The following is a 20,420-nucleotide window of genomic DNA, read 5'->3' as shown; positions in this document are numbered from 1 at the left end:
GCTTATTAAATTCATTAAGAATGAGGCATATGGGCTGGAAAGTTGGCTCACCAGCTAAGAGCACTTATTGCTTTTGAAAAAGACCTGGGTTTAACTCTCAGCACCCACATTGTAGCTCACAACCATCTGTAACTCCAGTTCCAGGGGATTCAACACCTTCTCTGACTTATGTGGGCACCAGGCATGTACATGGTTTTCATGCATACATACAACCAAAGCATGCATGTCCATAAAGTAGTAAAGTGAATCTTTAAAAAAAAAAATCTTTCAAAAAAAGGAAAGAAAAGAAACATTCAGAGTTTAGGGAAAAAGTTTTGGTTTAGGGATTTTGATTTGTTTATCTTGAGTTTTATGTAGGATGGTTGCTTTCAGATATTTGCCCATTATTTTTCACACGTAGAATTCTTCATTTCAATAAGCAATCAGATTTTTTTTGATTAATGCTTTAAGAAGCATGTTACTATTTAATAGTATTCCTTTGTTTAGCATTTTTCTTACTTTATTTAGATTTTTTTTATTCTAATGGTAGTCTTGAGCTAGTTATTAGAGAGCCAGAAACTACAATTGTTCAGTATCTACAGATTGGTTTCATGTCCTCAGTGGATCCCAAAAATCTATGGATACTCGAGTTCTAAGTGAGCATGTCATAGTATCTGCAAAGAATATTTGTGCTTCCTCTCACATACTTTATCTCTGGATTGCTTATCATACCTAGTCCAATGTAACCACAATATAAATAGTTCTGCTGCTTAAGAAATATTTACAATAACAAAACGGTTTTATATTATCAGTATAGATTCACTTTTTCCCTCAAACATTTTTGCTTTGGAGGTGGTTGAATTCTTAATATGGAACTTAGTAGTGTGATGAAGAACCACTGTGTTTCCATCTCATCAAATTATATATACCAGTGTCTTCAGGTGTAGAACCTTTTCAGATGTGATTTGTATGTATAATGGCTTAAAATACCATTTTGTATTTCAGCTTTTTATCTCTTATTACTATAGTGTTTATTGACTTAAGAATGAGCCCAATGTCAGTAATTCATTTATTTTTCATGGGTTTTAATCACTAGATGTTAGAAAGTGAAATGATTCAATTAATAAATTTTTGTTTCTTTTTTCTTCTAGCAAAACCTGTGATTAGTCCTCTTGAGCTTCGAATGGAAGAATTAAGGCATCATTTTAGGATAGAGTTTGCAGTAGCAGAAGGTGCAAAGAATGTCATGAAATTACTTGGCTCAGGAAAAGTAACAGACAGAAAAGCACTTTCAGAAGTAATTTTAAAAACAATTTTTAGCTGTTTAATATGTTATTTGAAGAATATCATGGCTTAGATGACAACAATATCTCTTTTCCTTGCAAGGCTCAAGCAAGATTTAATGAATCAAGTCAGAAATTGGACCTTTTAAAATATTCGTTAGAGCAAAGGTTAAATGAACTTCCCAAGAATCATCCCAAAAGCAGTATTGTCATTGAGGAGCTTTCACTTGTTGCATCACCAACCCTAAGTCCGCGACAGAGCATGATATCCACGCAGAACCAGTATAGCACACTGTCCAAACCAGCAGCGCTAACCGGTGCGTAGTATGTGCCTCTTTCTGTATGTGTGTGTTTTTGTTAACATTAGATTATGGATTAATAGTTGGAGTCAAGGACATTTGTACAGATCTTTTCTTGAATTATAGTTTAGGTTCCTATAGTAAAACTTATTGCTTTTGCTGGGGCTGATGGCACAGCCTTTAAACCTAGCTACTTGAAATGCTGAAACTGGAGGAACACAAGTTTAAGTCTTGCCTGGAGAACTTAGTAAAACCCTGACTCAAAATAAAAATTAAATAAATGATGAGAATGTAGCTCAGTGGAAGAGTGCTTGCCTAGCATGTATAAAGATTCACTCCCCAGCCTTGAAAGTTTATTTTAAAACTGTTCATAAGAGTATAAAATTAAGAGACTTATAATGTAATATACAACCATCATCACTATCAAGTTCTAGAGCATTTCATCATCCCTAAGGAAAACTAGTACTCATTCAGTACCCCATTCTTCTTCCTAGTCTATGGCACCATTAGTTGGCTTTTTGTCTCAGCGCATTTGTCTCCTAGTTCATTTCAGTGAGGTTATATGCTCTATTGCCTTCTCTATCTGGCTTATTTCACATAGCACACTTAATCATCTTTTGACTGAATGGTGCCCATGTTATAGTTTTATGCTACATTTTGATTGTTTATTTGTTAGAATATTTGGCTTCTTTTTACCATTTGGATATTGTGAATAATACCTACATGAACATTTGTGTACATGTTTTTGTTTGAACACCCGTTTTCAGTCTAGATGAACACATATCTAGGAATGCACATACCAGGTCATATGACTCCATTTTATTTAAAATTTGAACAGCTATCTGTTGTTGGATTTTCTTTTACTATAGCGTCACATTGGGTGTCAATGTTGTTTCTGGTGTTTCTTTTCCTCTTACCCCATGTTGGAACACCAAAACGTTGTTGTTGGTTGTTGGATTTTTTTCTCTTTAATCTTCTAGATTTTGGGGGGGCCCGCAACCCAACTCCCAAATAAATCACACACACAAAGAAACCTATTATTACTTATAAATGCGTGGCCTTATCTTGGCTTGTTTTTTGTCAGCTTTTCTTAAATTATCCTGACTACCTATTGACTCTGGGCTTTTTCCTTTTCTTCTGTATATCTATCTTACTTTCCTTCTTACTCCATGATTGGTTGGGTGACTGGCTCCTAGCATCTTCCTCTCCTTGTTCTCTCATTTCTTCTTCCTTTATCCACCTTTGATGTGGGATGTCCTTCTGTATATGTGTTGCTTTTATTGGCTAATAAATAAAGCTGTTTTGACTAACAGCAGAGTAAAGCCAGGTGGGAAATATGACCAGAGATAAAGAGAATAGGCGGAATCAAAGGAGTAACGTGCTTCTCCAGTAAGCCACAGCCTCTTGGCAGTACACAGATTAATAGAAATGGGTTAATTTAAGATGTAAGAGCTAACTAGGAATATGCCTGACCCATCGGCCAAATAATGTTGTGATTAATATAATTCCTGTGTGATTATTTGGGTCTGGGCAGCTGGAGAACAAAAGTGTAGTCTCCATCTACACTCCTTTTTACCCTCTCTACCTGCCAGCTCTGCCTATCCTTTCTCCTGCCTTGCTATTGACTGTTCAGCTCTTTATTAGGCCATCAGGTGTTTTAGACAGGCAAAGAATCACAGCTTCACAGTTAAACAAATGCAACATAAACAAAAGCAACACATCTTTACATCATTAAACAAATGTTCCAGAGCATAAACAAATGTAACACACCTTAAAACAATATTCTACAACAGCTATCAAACTCGACAGGTATTGCTCAGTTTAACATTCCCCAAAACAAGTGCATGAGGGTTCTCTACATTTCACCAGTGCTTGTTATTTTCTTTTTGTTCAGTGTTGTTATTTCCTTTGTTGTTGTTGGTTTTGAAATTATTATAGCTATTCTAGTAGGATCATTATTGAAAGTACGGTATAGGTCCTTGGCTGTTTGTGTAGCTGTCTTTATTTCTTCTTTCAGTTGTGTGTGTGTTTCACATTTTTTTGTATCTGTTAGATGCGTCTAGTTATATAATTATTATATTTTCCTCATGAATTGACTTCTGTCAATATAATAGTGTCCTTTTTTGTCTTATAACAATTTGATGTAAAGTCTGTTTTGTCTGACAGTAATATCATCTTTAATGCTTTCTGTTAGTATTTTTTAACTACATTGGTTCATGCATCTATATTTATAATAACTGCCGGTGATGTTTAATAAATTCTAATGCTAACTACTGGAAGTTAGTTTAAATTTTATAGGGTTATTCTATATGCTTGCCTTCACTTCAGACATGTAATTATAAGGTTGGAGGTCCAGTCATCTGTACTTCTGTACTTCTTTAGAACCTCAGGCTCCATTCCCTGGGACAGACTGCTGAACTCATGAAGGACTATATTTAACGTTACAGTTTTATATGAATTAGACTCAGAAAAATACATATTTTTATTTTATATGTAGAACCTAGATGTATATGTAATAAAGCAGAAGAGGGTAAAATAAAGGGAACCAGTCAAGCAAGGGCAGGAAGCATGGGGAGGGAAGTGAATGGGAATAAGTAAAATGACACATATGTATGAAAATGCCAAAATAGAACTCATTACTTCATATACTAACCAATAAAATTAATTTAAAGTAGAGTTGGAAATAGTAGGCTGAGCCACAAGCGAAATGCAAGAACTGGGAGGGTCTTTCTGGTTCTTAGGATTTGTTGCCCTGTGTAACACATCCATGTCTGTCACCAACTAGGCTGTTCACTTTAGCTTTGGGGGTTCTGAATTTTTATTGAACTTTACTATGTGGTTGTGATTGAGTGAATCATTGCTGTGTGAGTGAAGTCAATTCCAACTAGTTGCCCTGTTCAGGAGGTCAGGGCATCAATCTTATATCACATGACTCAAAGCCCCAATCCCCTATGTTATAATTACTTTTTCTAGAAATGTTATTCCCCATCATGAAACTGATTAGGGACCTACAATGAAGCACCTTGTTAACATAAACTCCAGCATGGTCTGACACACCATGAGTACCAGATTTCTATACTGGAGACAGTTCAAAAAGTTTAGGACAGTGGTCCTAATGTTGTAACCCTTTCATACAGTTCGTGTTGTGATGACCCCCCCAACCGTAAAATTATTTTCATTGTTATTTTATAACTGTAAGTTTGCTACTGTTTTGAATTGTAAATATCTGTTTTCTGATGGTCTTAGGCAATCCCCAGGAAAGGGTCATTTGAAGAACCCCAAGGGACACAACCCACACAGGTTGAGAACTCCTGGCTTAGGGTCTCCTTACCATAAACTAATAGTAAAATTCTTTTTAATATAACAAAAGTACCTACTAAAGAATGAGGTCAGCCCGGGCAAATATGAGACCTCTGTCTCAGAACACAATAGAGCCTGGGAGATGACTCATCAAGTAAAGATATTTGCTAACAAGCCTAACTCTCATAGTTTCCTCTGATCACATGCATACATAGTCAGTCAAGTAATGTAATTTGTAAATTTTTAAACAAAAGATTTTTTGCTACTTTTCTATAAATGGTACTTTTTCCTAGAGCCTTATATGACCTCTTTATAGATTTTTCTAGTCTCTTATTCTCTCACTTTTTAAATATTTAATTAATTAATTTTAAATTAGTGAATTATTTTTAGAAAGGTTATAATAGGCACATGCAGAATTTGAACAAGAAATAGAAGAGTTCATAAGCCAAATTTCTACGTATTAATCATCTCCCCTGCTATCAACATCTTAAACCAGACTGGCATGAGTATGTTTTAGTTTAAGGTTGGGTTTTTTACACACATACCCTTTCTCATTTGTGTTTTAGGAGTGTACTGTTTTGATGCAGTCTCACTCTCTATCCCATACTGGCCTTGAACTCATCCTCCTGAATTAACAGGCACGAGTCACAAATTTTTATAATTGTTGAGTCTACACTGATACATCATTGCCATCTGAAGTCCATAGTTTATATTAGCTTCTCTTTGTGTGGACATTGCCCAGGTGTTAGCCAGTAATGTAATAATGGAATATAATGGAATGTATGGTACATTGTAATGATGGATGTCTGCCATTATATTTCTCTTTTGCTTTCTGCCAGTCTGAATACCAGACTACAAGCCTGGTAGCCCTTTGCCTTTGTATTTTTTAATATTGAATTTGTTCCTCTCCCTTTTCCCAAATTCTGGAATTATAGGCATTTACCCCACACCTAGCTCAAGGATTCTTTTTCCTGGATATCATAGCTTGAGTTGAAATGTGTGGCTATTTCAAGGCTTCGTGTGTGTGTGTGTGTGTGTGTGTGTGTGTGTGTGTGTGTGTGTGAGAGAGAGAGAGAGACAGAGACAGAGACAGAGAGACAGAGACAGCGTGTGGGGTGGGGCAAGGGAAGGGCCAGCATTATATGTGTGAGATGCCAGAATTTCAGCATTTTTTTAGTACTCTACAAAAACTGTTACATTGGCCGGGCGGTGGTGGCGCACGCCTTTAATCCCAGCACTCGGGAGGCAGAGACAGGCCGATCTCTGTGAGTTTGAGACCAGCCTGGTCTACAAGAGCTAGTTCCAGGACAGACTCCAAAACCACAGAGAAACCCTGTCTCAAAAAAACCAAAAAAAAAAAAAAAAAAAAAAAAAGAAAGAAAAAAAAAACTGTTACATACAGGTGTTCCTTCCCTTTTCTTCTGCTGTTAAAGATTGTCTTTATACATGATTTGCTCATTAACAGTGTAAGCAAGTTTGGGTTTTACAGCTCTGGAGCTACAAAGGTATAATTGGGAAGCCAGACCGCATAACCGCAATAGGGTTTTATCTGGGAGAAAATTTTCTGCTCAGGGATTGGTTAGTTTTTCTGCTTAGGGACTCGTTAGTTTAGTTGATCAGGGGCAGAGTTGGGGTTTCAGGGCCAAACTGTTTCTTTCACTGGTCCATTTTAGCTATTTTACTCTGTTTTCAGGGCTAAGGCTAATTTTGCTAGCTCTGGTTCCAGGGCCAAAGTATGTTTCTTTGGCTCTAGGTTCAGGGATAAAGTTTCTTTCGCTGGCTCTGGGTTCAGAGTCAGGGTATTCAGGGATTGGTTGGTTTTGTGTTTCAGTTTATCAAGGGCAGAGTTGACTCTGGTTTTAGGACTAAACTGTTTCTTTCACTGATCTTTTTTTTAATTTTTAAAATTTTTATTTTTTTAATAGCTTTCTGGCTCTAGTTTTGGGGACAGGGCATATTTCTTTCACTGGCTCTGGTTCCAGGGCCAAAGTGTGTTTCTTTGGCTCTGATTTCAGAGTTAGGGTATGTTAAAAATAATTACAAACCCAAAATCATGGTATTTGCTTTAGTATATACTAATGTCATTTGTGTTATAAGTGTTCATTATATTTTCTTTGGTTTCAAATCTTTGGTTACCCTGGGCGGTGGTAGCGCACGCCTTTAGTCCCAGCACTCGGGAGGCAGAGGCAGGCGGATCTCTGTGAGTTCGAGGCCAGCCTGGTCTACAAAGGGAGTTCCAGGACAGGCTCCAAAGCTACAGAGAAACCCTGTCTCGAAAAACCAAAAAAAAAAAAAAAAAAAAAAAATCTTTGGTTACTAGTGTCTTTTCACTTAAAGGTAAGCCATTTTCTTTAATGTCACTTCTGAGTAGGTAATGTGGTGAAGGACTGCCTTGGAATTTGTTTTTATAGGGAAATATAATTATTATTTCATTTTTGTATCACAATTTTGTTATATATTGTTGGAGGAGGCTGCTTGTTTGTTCCTGGTTGCCCAGACCCAAAATTACCACACAGAAACTTTATTAAGTAAATCACTGCTTGGCCTATTAGCTCTAGCTTCTTATTGGCTATCGCTCTTTTTTTTAATTTATTATATATATAGTGTTCTGGGCACCAGATCTCATTATAGATGAGTGTCTGTCATCATGTGGTTGCTGGGAATTGAACTCAGGTCCTCTGGAACAGCAGTCAGTTCTCCCAACCTCTGAGCCATCTCTCCAGCCCAGGCTATCTCTTACATCTTAATTTAACCCATTTCCATTATTTTATATTTTACCATGAGGCTCGTGGCCTACCAGCAATATTCCACCTGGTAGCCTGTGTCTTTCCCCTATGATGGCTCCATAGAGTCTCCTGACTCCCCGTTCTTTCTTCCAGCATTCAGTTTAGTTTTCTGTGCCTATCTCTCTTCTGCCCTGCATAGGCCCAAGACTTATTCATTAACTAATAAAAGCAACACATTTATAGAAGGGAATCCCACATCATTATATAGAATTTATTGACATTGTCTCTCAAAACTTTCTTAATAGTAATAATTTATTTATATTTTATGTGCATTGGTGTTTTACCTACATGCATGTCTGTGTGAGGGTACCAGATCCTCTGGAACTGGAGCTATATAGATAGCTATGCCATGTGGATGCTGGAAATTGAACCTGGGTCCTCTGGAAAAAGCAGCTAGTGCTGTTAACCTCTGAACCATCTCTTAAGCCCTCTCTTAGTGGTTTTATGAGTGCCTGTGCTCTTTCATTCATGTATGTGGATTTGGATGCACACGTGCCATGGTGCACAATCTCATGTATCAGTACTCATCCTCCACCTTGTTTGAAACGGGGTCTTTTTTACTGTTTCTCTGCTGTGTATGCCAGGCTGCCTCGCTCTTAACTTTCAAGGAAATCTTATCTCTGTAACCTGTCTTCCTCCAGCTTTTGCCTGGGTTTTGAGGATGTAAACTTGGGCACAAAGAGAATATTGGGAGTTGTTTCCTTTGTCCCATTATATGTGAATTGATGATCAAACTCAATTCATCAAGTTTGTCTACAAGTGACCTTACCTCCTTAACCATTTTGCCAGCCTAATGTGGTAAACTGACAGAACACATGAAGGAAATTTTATAATTCAGCTTTACTCTTGTTACTAATTAGAATCATCCTAAACTGTAGCTCCCAATTTGAACTAAATCTGAGTCACACTGTGGTGCCAAAAGGAATTTGGAATACAACAGGGTATATATTTGAGGCCCCGCAACATTACCACATTTAAGCTAACCATTCATGCCGCTAGAGGTTTCTCTCCTGCCTACCAGTTCCCAAATAACCACTCTGAGACTTAATATTAATTACAAACTGTTTGGCATATTAGCTCAGGCTTATTATTAACTAACTTACAACTTTATTAGTCTACATTTTACCATGAGGCTCATGGCTTGTTACCTCTTTCTTATCTGGCCACTGCTGGCATCTCCGAGACTCTGTCTTCTTTTTCCCTTTATCTTTGCTTAGATTTACCACCTTGCTCTTTTGGCCAGCTAAGCTTCTTAATTAATCAATGGTAATAAAACATATTCACAACATAAAGAAGGGTATTCCACATTTACAGCTTACTGCAGTTATAATTTGAATCCCAGCTGGAAGTACGTCCTTTTGACATCTGATGTCTGATGTTGTAAAGCTGCGTTTTATTTTGTTACTATGTGAAAAGTTAGTAGAGGAGGAAATCAAGGTGGAAAATTTGAAACCTACTCCAGAGTTTGGGAAGCTTGTGCATTGCTTGGCAAATGGCCCCTACTAGGAAATAATCTTGCTTATTTAACGAAATAAAAAATATTTTCAAGTTGTGTGAATTACTTTTTCACATAGCTATTAATTTATGAAGATGTCAGTAATATTGAACTACTATTTAACAAACTTTTCTATAAATCTTGGAACACTCAAAAGAAACTGCATATTTTGATACCTGTGAACTTCTATAGCTATAGTTTATATGGCTCCCACCACAAATATCTTACAATTCAAGTACTTTGTAAGCCATCTCCCGCTATCTTCTTTAAATGTCTTGGCCTTATTATCCATCTTATAATATTGTATATATGTTTTAAACTCAAAAAGAAAAAGTGTAGACCTATAGTGAGTCAACCCACCCTCTTATTTATTCCACAAACAGTTGATAACTACTATGGGGTAATTAGGTACACACTGTGCTTACTGTCTTAAGTTTGATGATCTGTTAGGTTAGTGTTTATTCTCAATTTCTCAAAGATTCATTGGTTAAAGTAGATTTCAAGCATTTGGAAATTGATATTATGATAGAAAAGTAATAAAGCCACACTTTTGAAATTAGCTGATATGCTTACAATTTTATTTTTTGTTCTCTATTCTAGTTTGATTTTGCTGGCTAGTTTTATGTCAGCTTAGCACAAGCTAGAGATGTATATTAGAAGAGGGAATTGAAAGCTGTCTCCCTAAGATCAAGCTGTAGGCAAGCCTCTAGGGCATTTTCTTAATTAGTGATGTTTAGGGGTCTAGCCCATTGTGGGTGGTACCATCCTTGGGCGTGTATCCTGGGTGCTATAGGAAAGTAGGCTGAACAAGCCAACAAGCATCACTCTTCCACGGCTTATGCTTTGCTTCCTGCATCCAGGTTTCAACCCTGTTTGAGATTTTTCTGTCCTGACTTTTCTTCAGTGATGGACTGTGCTGTGGAACTCTAACCTGAAATATAAACCCTTTTATCATCCCAAAGTTGCTTTTGGTTATGGACTTTCACCACAGCAGCAGTAGCCCTAACTAAGACGTGGGGTTTTTTCATAATTTGTTTTAAAATGTATTGCTCAATTATGCCAAGAGTGTAACTGTAACATAGTGGTGCATGTTGGCAATCCCAACCCTGGGAAGCTGAGATGGGAAGATCCATCAGGGTTCTAAGTTAGGTGGGACTACAGAGAAGGCCTCATCTCAAAACAGCCATAGCAGTTAATAACATAATTTTGTAGGTTACAATACTGAGTTAGTAAGAAAGCTTATGAATGTATTTAGTTCTTAGATTCATGTGCTTTAAATTTTTTGTATTATGGTTTATGAAGGTGAAGAATGTAGTTTTACCCTATTTCTAATGTGGTTACAAGCAATTGTAATTATGCCATGTCATAAAAGAATGGAACCTCTAGATGTTTAATAAAGATCCTAAGGTGTTTTTTTTTTTGCTCTAAATGAAAGCAGGTGATAAGCATTGTCATGTCCTAATATTTTGAGATTACTGAAATATTTAATAAGCCACCAGGATTTGAAGTCGTAACCAGATGTTTTCAGTTTCCCCAGGATAACTTTTACAACTTAGTATTTACACTGGAAATGAGAAAAGTTTGCCATTGTTTTCAACAAAACAAGTAAAATACAAGCACAACAAATTAATTTTTGAACAACAGTAAAAAGATAGCTACCCTGCTTAAACTGTCCTGTTGCTCCATAGCCTAACAAGCTTGAACAAAAAGATAATTGTTCTTCTTCCTACCTTAACAAGTTTGCTACTGCAAAGTGACTCAGTAGGATTCACCCGTTTTAAGAATACCATTTAGCTGGACAGTGGTGGCACACGCCTTTAATCCCAGCACTCGGGAGGCAGAGGCAGGTGGATCTCTCTGAGTTTGAGGTCATCCTGGTCTACAGAGTAAGTTCCAGGACAGGCTCCAAAGCTACAGAGAAACCTGTCAGAGAGAGAGAGGGAGGGAAGAAGTGGGGGGGACGACGACTGTTTAATAACTTTTAAAATAAATACATATCACCTTTTGAAAGTATTGAAAAGTAGTTCTGCCCTGTTTTCCAATGAGAAAACTACTGTTATCCTAATCTCTGTTCTTCTGTATGTAGTGTATTTTTGTTCTTGTTGCCCATGGTGTTTTCTATTTATGAAAAAAACCCACTATGATATACTTTATGATTCTTTGATTTAGTGATCATTGAGCTTCTTGAACTTATTATCATTTTCATAAAATTTTGAGAGCTTTTAGCCACATATATATATATATATATATATATATATATATATATATATATATATTTCTGTTCCATTCTGTCTTTTTTTTTTTTTAAATCAGGAACGTCATTTAAACTTGCATGGTTCTGGCTAAGTATAATTCATAGTTCACGTATGTATAATTTATTTCATTGGTATATTGATCTTGTCTGATGCTATTGTCTTTAACTCAGACAACCTTTTCTTTTTTTGTACTGCCTAAAATTTCGACATGAAGGCAACATTTTTTAAAAAAAAGATTTATTTATTTGTAATTTTTTATGTGTTTTTGGTGTTGTCTTTTTATATGTCTGTCTGTGCACCACATCCAGACTGTTCACTTAGACAGCAGAACAGGATGTCAGATACTCTGGAACTATAGTTACAGACAGTTCTTAGCAGCCACATGGGTACTGGGAACTGAACCTTGGTCTTCTGAAAAAAAAAAAAACAGTAAGTCTCTTCACTCCTGGGCTGTCTCTCCAGCCCTGAGACAATACTTTTAATTAAAAGTTTAGTTCGCATAGTGACAAATCCATGTATCCAGATAGCTTTAGTCACAGTTCTTTGTTTTCATTTTGAGCACTTTTATTTGTCTAAGAAAAATATATAGTTGTACTTAATTATAACGCATAATTACTTAACTTTCCTGATACAGAAAATAAAATGTTAACTTTACATTTCAAATAGAACAGGAGCTGTTTGTTTATGCAGACAGCGAGGCAAAAGTACTTTTCTATATCAGCTGTATAACTATTAAGCATAGCTGTTATTTCACTCAGAATTCTTTGTATCTTATCTGAATGCTAATATTTAGCTTTATTTTTCCCCTCATGTTTTCTAGCCACATAATTCTAAAATCTTTATGGTTATGAAAGAATTATTTGTATGTGTGTTTATTTTGTCTCTCCCACACTCAAAATAAATATTGGTAAATATTGTTCTTCTAAAGTTGTTACTTATTTGTGTTAGTTTGTTAAGACAGGTTCTCTTATGTAGCCCAGGCTGAACTTGCACTGTCTGTATAGTTAAAGGCTGTCTTTTAAGGCCTCTTCTGCCTCAGCCATACGTTCTGGTTGGTAATGTTCCTTTCTATAAAAACTATTGCAGTTATCATGATTAAGAGTTTTCAGTTGTTTCTTTGAGTGGATGAAGGAGGATGGCAGATTCCTCACAGATTTTCTGTTCAAGAATTTTTGTTATTTAGCATTTTTTTTCCGCTTTCTAAATAGATAAGACTTGGCTTTGTATATTACAATTGTTCCTATTTCATATTTATTTATTAACAGGTACTTTGGAAGTCCGTCTTATGGGGTGCCAAGATATCCTAGAGAACGTCCCTGGACGATCAAAAGCAACATCGGTTGCACTGCCTGGATGGAGTCCCAGTGAAAACAGATCATCTTTTATGAGCAGAACTAGTAAAAGTAAAAGTGGAAGTAGTCGCAATCTCCTGAAAACCGATGACTTATCCAGTTCAGTAACCATGCTTTTTAAAATCATGTCACAGATTTAAGGGCCTTATCAATGGAGACAGACAAAAATGGAAAGTGTCCAAAGAGGACCAAAAGATTTAATTGCCATAATTTAAAACTTTTTTAAATTTAAAATAAGAAATAGAAAAGCAATACATTTTGCTCTATTAAAAATGAATGACAATACATGGCAAATAAAATCATTTGAAAGAATGAAATATTGAACATCATTCTTTATACCAAAATGAAGGGCTATGGACACTTGAGATTATCCTTCCTATTATACTCTATCTTGGTTCTTTTAATGGTTTGGTGACCATTATAAGTTGAACTTTTAGGAAATAGCTAATGGATGAGATTGTGCTAGAATAGTGACTGTAATCAGCTTTGGGAGGGGATGCATTCAGGGTTGTAAAAGCAAAAATAAGAGATTTAGGAGCACATTGAGGATATCCTAGTATATAACATATAGCCGAGAAGGAAGGCAAATGACAATTTAACATTCTAGAGAATACGGAAGTAGTTTTCTTATGTTTAGAGGGTACTAGGAGAGAAATGAAAATAAAATTTAAGGCAATGAATGAGCCCTCTATCTAGCAAATGTAGTGGGAGATGATCAGATAGCTAATATGAATACACATATAAGCAGGGTAGTTGAATTACATTATTACTTATGAAAAACAGCTTTTAGTGTTTATGTTTTATCAGAAATGATAATGTAAGAGGAGCTGATAGGAATGTTTATATATACAAAAGAAACCCAATTAAAATTCCGACAGTTCGATATTCATTATACAAAGAATCCTCAGACTGTTGTTACTGTAAAATAGTGGTGATTATATTTTAACATTTTACAGTTTTTAACCAGACTTTCAAATTCTAATTACAGATGATATCTGTGCTGTTTTGAAGCTAGATAATACTGTAGTTGGTCAAACTAGCTGGAAGCCTATTTCCAATCAGTCATGGGACCAGAAGTTTACACTGGAACTAGACAGGGTAAGATGAGAAATTTTTACTTGAAAATTGTGTAAAATTTTTACTTATTGGAAGCCTTTAAGTTTTCTTATATTACATTGTTTTGTATTTTGAGATAGGGTCTTACTATATGTCCAAGCTGGGCTCTAACTCACAGAGCTTCTCCTGCCTCAGGGATTGAAGGCATACACCACCGCACCAGGTCCAAGAAGTTTGTAAAAGAAGAATTTACATATTTCTGACGTTTCTCATCTGAGGGATGTGTATACGTTTTTCTTAAGATATAGGTATATATCTGAATGCTACAGTAGCTTTAGTTTGCAATAATCGGAAAATGTGTAGTTTATATCAACTAAAAAAGTCTGTAGTGGTAAAGTCTAGTACCAGAGTATGTGTATGTTCCTACAGAGTATGTTAGCATTGGGGTTATTTTGTATTGTTTTTTGGTGTAGCTCCATTTGGCTCAATTGCCAGTTTTCTTTCCTCAACCTGTGCTTGGATTACAGCCTTCTGCCACTGCCATGGTCAGCTATTTGTATTTAATAACATACAATCTATTTACTGCAGTGATTCTTCTGTACCAAGATTTGCAAAATTGACTCTGAAAGGAGTTCTTATGCTTTGTTTTCCCAGCTGTCAGTGTGTCAGAATGGTGTTTATAGCTAGGGTCTAGTCTGTGTCTGTATAACAACAGAGGTCAACACAGTATATTTAAATCTGCAAGACTGCAAGATACTTTTAGATTTTAATCCATCTAGAAGAAAAGTAATCAGCCTTTATTGTATTTTGGTCTAAAAGTAATAGATTTTACTATTTAATGATCAATACATCTATACTATTTTAATTACATGTAAAAGAGCTTATATTTGTTGTCTGGGGAGATTATAGGCTTTGGAAGTGCAGCCAGTTACACCTCTAACTTCTGCCTGTAAAATGTTTTTCTAATTTTTTTGATGTTATCGTCAAAGTAAACATCCTGTTTCAGACTTACTGTTGCTTTTATTGTCTCATAACTATATCTGCCAGATAACTTTTACAGATATCTAACCTTTTCTGTATTCCTCTTCAGTGATATGTGAGATATGTGAGGACTAAGTCCATATAATTTTTTTAAAGAAGTGGTAAGAATTTGGTGTTCACTATTTCACTAAAGTAATCTAATTTCTCTACCTAAGCACTAGACTGATTTTCAGCAAATGCTACTTTCATCTCAGTTTGGAAACATTCATTCATTAGATGCTCCTATTTAATCAAATATTTATTGATTACTGTAGCATCCCAGTACTTCCAGGTGCAGATTAACAATGAACAATATAAACAAGTCTCTCAGGTTCTGTTAAAAGTTTTATACTTCACTGGCTTTTCGGTATATATCTCCTTAGTTACAGGCTTTACTATTACAACAGAATTATCTATGTAGTCTATTACTTAGTTTTGAAGTCATATCTTTATTCTAATGACTTCATCTTAAAAGATAATGACTTTGCTATTCATACTTTATGGTAGTGTGCTTAGAAAATTCATACAAGAAATCTTGACCTTAGGGAATTTATGTGGAGAATAACTGTGAGGGCGAAGAGATGAAAGGCACATAGATTGATAGATATCTGTCACTGAGGTATAACTATAAGGTAATGAGAGGTAAACTAAATTGTGTTAGTAGGAATAGAAAGAATATGTGAAAGATGAAAGGCAAGTTAGTAAAACTTAATAACAGAGTCGACTCAGATCCACAGGAAGAAAATGCTGTCACAGTGGTTTGAAAATAATTATACTGTAGAAGGATAAGTTCTAGAGTTCTTCGAGTTAGAGATCATAAGTGAATCAATCCCATCTATCTGTAAGACCATTCTTTGTGTATTTACTCATCAGTTTATATGTGCCGGGCATTTTATAGGATATAGGTTCACAGAGATACATAGTTACAGTGTAACTCACAGGCTTACTAGTCACTGAATTTCCATGCCAAGTATTATATCATTGCTGACTGTAATTGATCCAAATAGTCAAAGTCCTATAGAAAAAGAAGATACTAGTAAACAGCTTAAAATATGCACAGAGATGTAGTACAGGTTCAGAAGTGAGGGACTACCTTAGACAGTGGAAATTATACTTAACCTGAGACCTGGTGTGGGGAGACGTAGACAGATTGCTAGGATCCAAAGAGTATTTCTAAAAGAGAAACAACTCCCTAACACAGATGGGAACTTGATTTGTGGCCAGCAAAAAAACCTGAGATAGAGGTGTGGTGTGATGTAGAGCAGCAGAGGCGGAGGGTGCCACATTATAACTTAGTTATAGGCTATGAGGTAGAAGAGAGTAAAAAAAGATCTTTTTGTTGTTACTCTTGTCTTTTTTTGTCTTGTGGATTTTTTTCTTTTAAGCTCATTTTGATCTCAAACATGCTCTTCTTGCCTCAGATTCCCACATGTTCTACCATGCCTGTAGACTTTTAAGAGGGTGCTTGATCTCTGGTTTACTACAGCAAATGATCTGACAGAAATACCATCCATTAGAGAAGCTACCACTAATCTACAATGAAAAAAGTTGATGTTGAATGTTTGATCGTTTCTAGAGCACTGTATTTACTTACTCTTATCCAGTGGGGAATTTCCAGGATGGTAAGATGGTTTAAGTTAAAGGAGAAATAAGGAGAAAGTTTGACTAGGAGTATCAATGGGGTTCGAGTATGAGTCTTAACTCACTGGAGTGAGTTCATAAGGATCTGGGCGTGTCTTGGTTTTAAGAGATAATCTAATCAGTGTTTGCCAGATGCTTGGAGAAGAGATTGACTATGCTTCATGACTTTGAAGGACAGGGCACAAACCAGTAGACAGATTCAAGTCTTTGAGTCCATTTGCTATCTTTTAATTGTCTGATAATATGACAAGTTTTTAAGTTTACTTTCGTCTATTTGGCTCACTATCTCTAAAATGGGTGTTAAGGATGAAATACAGTAATGTTAGGTAGAAAGGCAGGCACAGTGTATATACAATGCCTTTTATTATCCTGGCACACTTTAGCCATTCAGTGATACACTAATAAGCACGCAAATGCATGTATGCATGCATTGGTGCTTCCACAAGTCCATGCTCAGAGACCAGGGTAGAACATCCTGTGTCATCTATATTCCCTTGAGATAATATTACTATAAGAGAAATGAAAAAGAATTAGAAATGTTTTTTCCATTAAAGGTTCTAAGATTGGCAGGTTAAAAAACAAATTGTGACAAAATAAAAAGTTAAATAGTTTGGAATCAGAAAGTTGGATTTTACTCAATATGAGCTTGTATCCAAAATTTGAAAATAGATGAAAATATGGTGATGTTTAAGGAGAAATAGTTCATGGGATTGAGATAGAGAATTTGAAGTTAATGTTTAAATGTTTAAAGAGAAGTGTTTTGAAAACTTCGGCGAATAATGAATGATAAACCAAAATGAGTAGGCAGAGTTTTAAAAAATGGAATGAAATTAAAGATGTATAGATTTCATTTTGATACAGTTGATGGGAAGTAGAAAATAAAATGTGGTTTGGCCATTAGTTGATGAATTATTTGTTCATATACATGGGAAGGAGAACTGATAGAACTTACAAAAGTGGCAAATGTTATATTTGAAATTGAGGATGAGTTAAATGGCTCTGAGATATAGCTAAAGAAATTGTAGGAAGGGGCTGGAGAAATGGCTCAGTGGTTAAGAGCACTGACTCCTCTTCCAGAGGTCCTGAGTTCAATTCCCAGCAACCACATGGTGGCTCACAGCCATCTATAATGAGACCCAGCGCCCCCTTCTGGCATTCAGGCACACATGGAAGGAATGTTGTACACATAATAAATAAATCTTAAAAAAAAAAAAAAGAAAGAAATTGTAGGAAGAATAAAATGAGGTTTTATAAAAATTATGATAAAGAGGCCAAGACACATGAAGGATAGAACAAGAAGGCCAACACACTAAGTAGAGTTCAAAATGAAGGAATGGAGGGTAACCATTTATATGAACTTTCCAGAGGAAGTTATAATAAGATATAATAATAATTTATAATAAGATACCCACATATAAAAAGTAAAGAGAGAGGATTGTGGATGTTTAGGTCTAACCTTAATGCATGGAGGGAGTTGTACTGCCATAGGGAAGACCAGAAGGAAAATCACCTGTTTTCGTTTGGGAAATATATTCAAATTTAGAAGTAGGAACAATAAGTGTATAGAGACAGAAGAATATATAAGTTTAGAAAGAAAGCTGTGGAAGAGTATGGACTGACATAGGAAAGAGTTATAAGTAACATAATTTTATAAGACAATAATTCATTCAGTTCTAATTGTTTGCCTGCCTCTTTCCCTGTAATGGAGTAAGAGTGCTTCTGAACAGACTGACTTTTCAAGCATAAATCATGACCTTAAATTGTTCCTTGTCCCTGTGTCCTGTCCTTCGTTCCTTCTTGTCACATTTTCCCAGCTGTAGAATCTACTCATTGGACTCCCAGAATGGACCAGATATTACTGTTTCCTCAAGTGATTGTCTTTGCCCCCAGGAGCTTCTAGTCTTCTCACTTTCCTGTTCTATCCTTTGTCCTAATAGGCACATAGCAGTGAAGTGCCCAAATTTCTGAATAGTGTCCTAGAATAAGAGATACTGGTAGATGAGGGCAGGAGCACTCCCCCTCTTCTTCACTTCTTGACCTTGCTTTTTACAGCAGTGTTCTGTAGTTACTGCCCCTTCTGGGTGATTGTCTTGTCACGATCCATCTTCACTGGATTCTGATAATTATTGGATCTTGTTTGTTTATCCTAAGAGTGATCATGACATCTGCTCTAGCTAATTACTCAGGTTTTTATTCTTTGTTCTTTAATCACATCTTAATAAAGTTTTATTTAACTCTTTAAAGTTTTTAGTATGTCATCTGCTTGCTTGCTGCAAAAACCCACGTTTTCCTCAGAAACTCACTAAAGACCAATAATCATTACATGCACCATTGTAAACATGTCACCATTCCTTAGCTCATTGATTTTCAAAACTGAACTTTTTTTTTAATTTAGGACAAACAAAAAGTTTACTTAGTGTTTTCGTTTTTGCAGTAGAATTTCATTCTCCTTTACTTTAGCAGAGCTCTCAAACTTTTTCAGTTTAGTGCTCCAGTAAATTTTTCATGGTGTCTCTATAAGCCAAAATATAAAAGTAAATACATATTCCATGGTTGTCTTCATTATGAAGTAAGTGCCAGATGAGGCATAATCTTAGCACTTATGAAGTTGAGGCAGGAAAGTTTAAGGGCAGCCTGGGATATGTATAGTAAGAGCCTTTCTCAAAAACAAAACATTAAACTAATTATTAGTTGGAATTTGCATTTATATCCTTAAAGGTCAGTTTCGGGGGAACAAGTGTTAAATACTTTTATGTAGTCCCCATTTAATTGCAAATAATAAGTAGTATGCATGTATGTTGTCCAGAATATAGTTTTCCAAAATTTGGGATCAAATGGACCCTCATTTTTTGCACTTTTTTTTGTTGTTATTGCTGAAAAGGAATCTTAGTAAAGATTTGATGGCATCAAGATAGATATAGCTGTATATCTATATTATAGTGAAATTATACATAAACCTCAGCTGGTAGTTCTCACTGTGCACCATAGATACCACTGTGTTCCCTCTGAAAAGTAAAGGTATTCCCCAAGCACCCTGGGCTCCTCAGCAAATCATTTCAAAATTCGTCCTTCCTCATGTTTCTTTGTGCTAAATGTACATCTTTTTTCTTAAGTTGCAATACAATATTGTATTCCTTATACTTCTACTATAGCTACATGTAAAGCTGACTAGGTGGGTACCTCTTGTCTTTTTCTGTTTATATTCCAGCCCTAGAGTGATGATAAGCCACACAGATTCCTTGTTCATACCCTAAATTCAAATTCACAATGAAACAAAATGAAGCAGGAGCTGTATAGTCAACCAGTATTGCCAGCTATTACTTAACTCAGATCCAGTTGCCCAGCCATTTTGAATTGCACTTTTGCCCTATCTAAATTGTATTTCTCCTGTCCTTTGAAATTACTTGTAAAGCCCTTGCCCTTTAGAACTAACCTATAGTTTCCATTCAAGACAGTGGTGGTATCTCTTTATATAGAAGCCTTAGTTAGTCTGTATGCTTTGTGCCTCAGATTCTATATCTCTAGCCAACCTTTCTAAATTACTTTGGGTATTAGGGATTTTAAGAAAACTGACAGTTTGTTGTATAAATTGTAGAGTACTGATAATATCTCTAGGTCATAAAACTGCTCAGTTTGGGAAGAGTGTTCATAGGGAACAGTGCAAGGGACAAAAAGTAAAGGTTATTGTTCCTGAAGTCTTGTTGAACTCCAAGAACACTCATCTTAGCTCTGTGAATTCACATTCCACACCAAATCTCAGAGCTTTCATTTATTGCAGATTGACACACAGACTAGAGATAGGGAAAAGGAAAATCAATTAGTAGGTTATAGACTCACTAGAGTGGATAGCGGAAGTGAAGTGACTGGGACAACTCTTCACATCGTCCCACACTTCAGCAGTGCAAACAGTAGTAATTCCTTCCACCACTAGCATTTGTGCCTCCTCAGGCTGCT

The 20,420-nt window shown here is 35.8% G+C and overlaps 1 protein-coding gene across 2 annotated transcripts in view; it reads left to right on the top strand.

The window, feature by feature from the left end:
* Pkn2 (protein kinase N2) overlaps nt 1-20,420 on the top strand; it is a 100,165-nt gene that overhangs the window by 57,087 nt on the left and 22,658 nt on the right. For both annotated transcript variants that reach the window (XM_057793183.1, XM_057793182.1), the window contains exons 5-8: nt 1,131-1,276; nt 1,366-1,579; nt 12,663-12,848; nt 13,738-13,847. In XM_057793183.1, coding sequence (XP_057649166.1) covers nt 1,131-1,276; nt 1,366-1,579; nt 12,663-12,848; nt 13,738-13,847 — 656 coding nt within the window. The remainder of the gene's footprint in view (nt 1-1,130; nt 1,277-1,365; nt 1,580-12,662; nt 12,849-13,737; nt 13,848-20,420) is intronic.

This window comes from Chionomys nivalis, chromosome 18, assembly GCF_950005125.1.
Source record: "Chionomys nivalis chromosome 18, mChiNiv1.1, whole genome shotgun sequence".
Classification (NCBI taxonomy): domain Eukaryota; kingdom Metazoa; phylum Chordata; class Mammalia; order Rodentia; family Cricetidae; genus Chionomys; species Chionomys nivalis.
The sequence above is the reverse complement of the archived record's forward strand: the minus strand, read 5'-3'. Positions and strand labels throughout refer to the sequence as shown.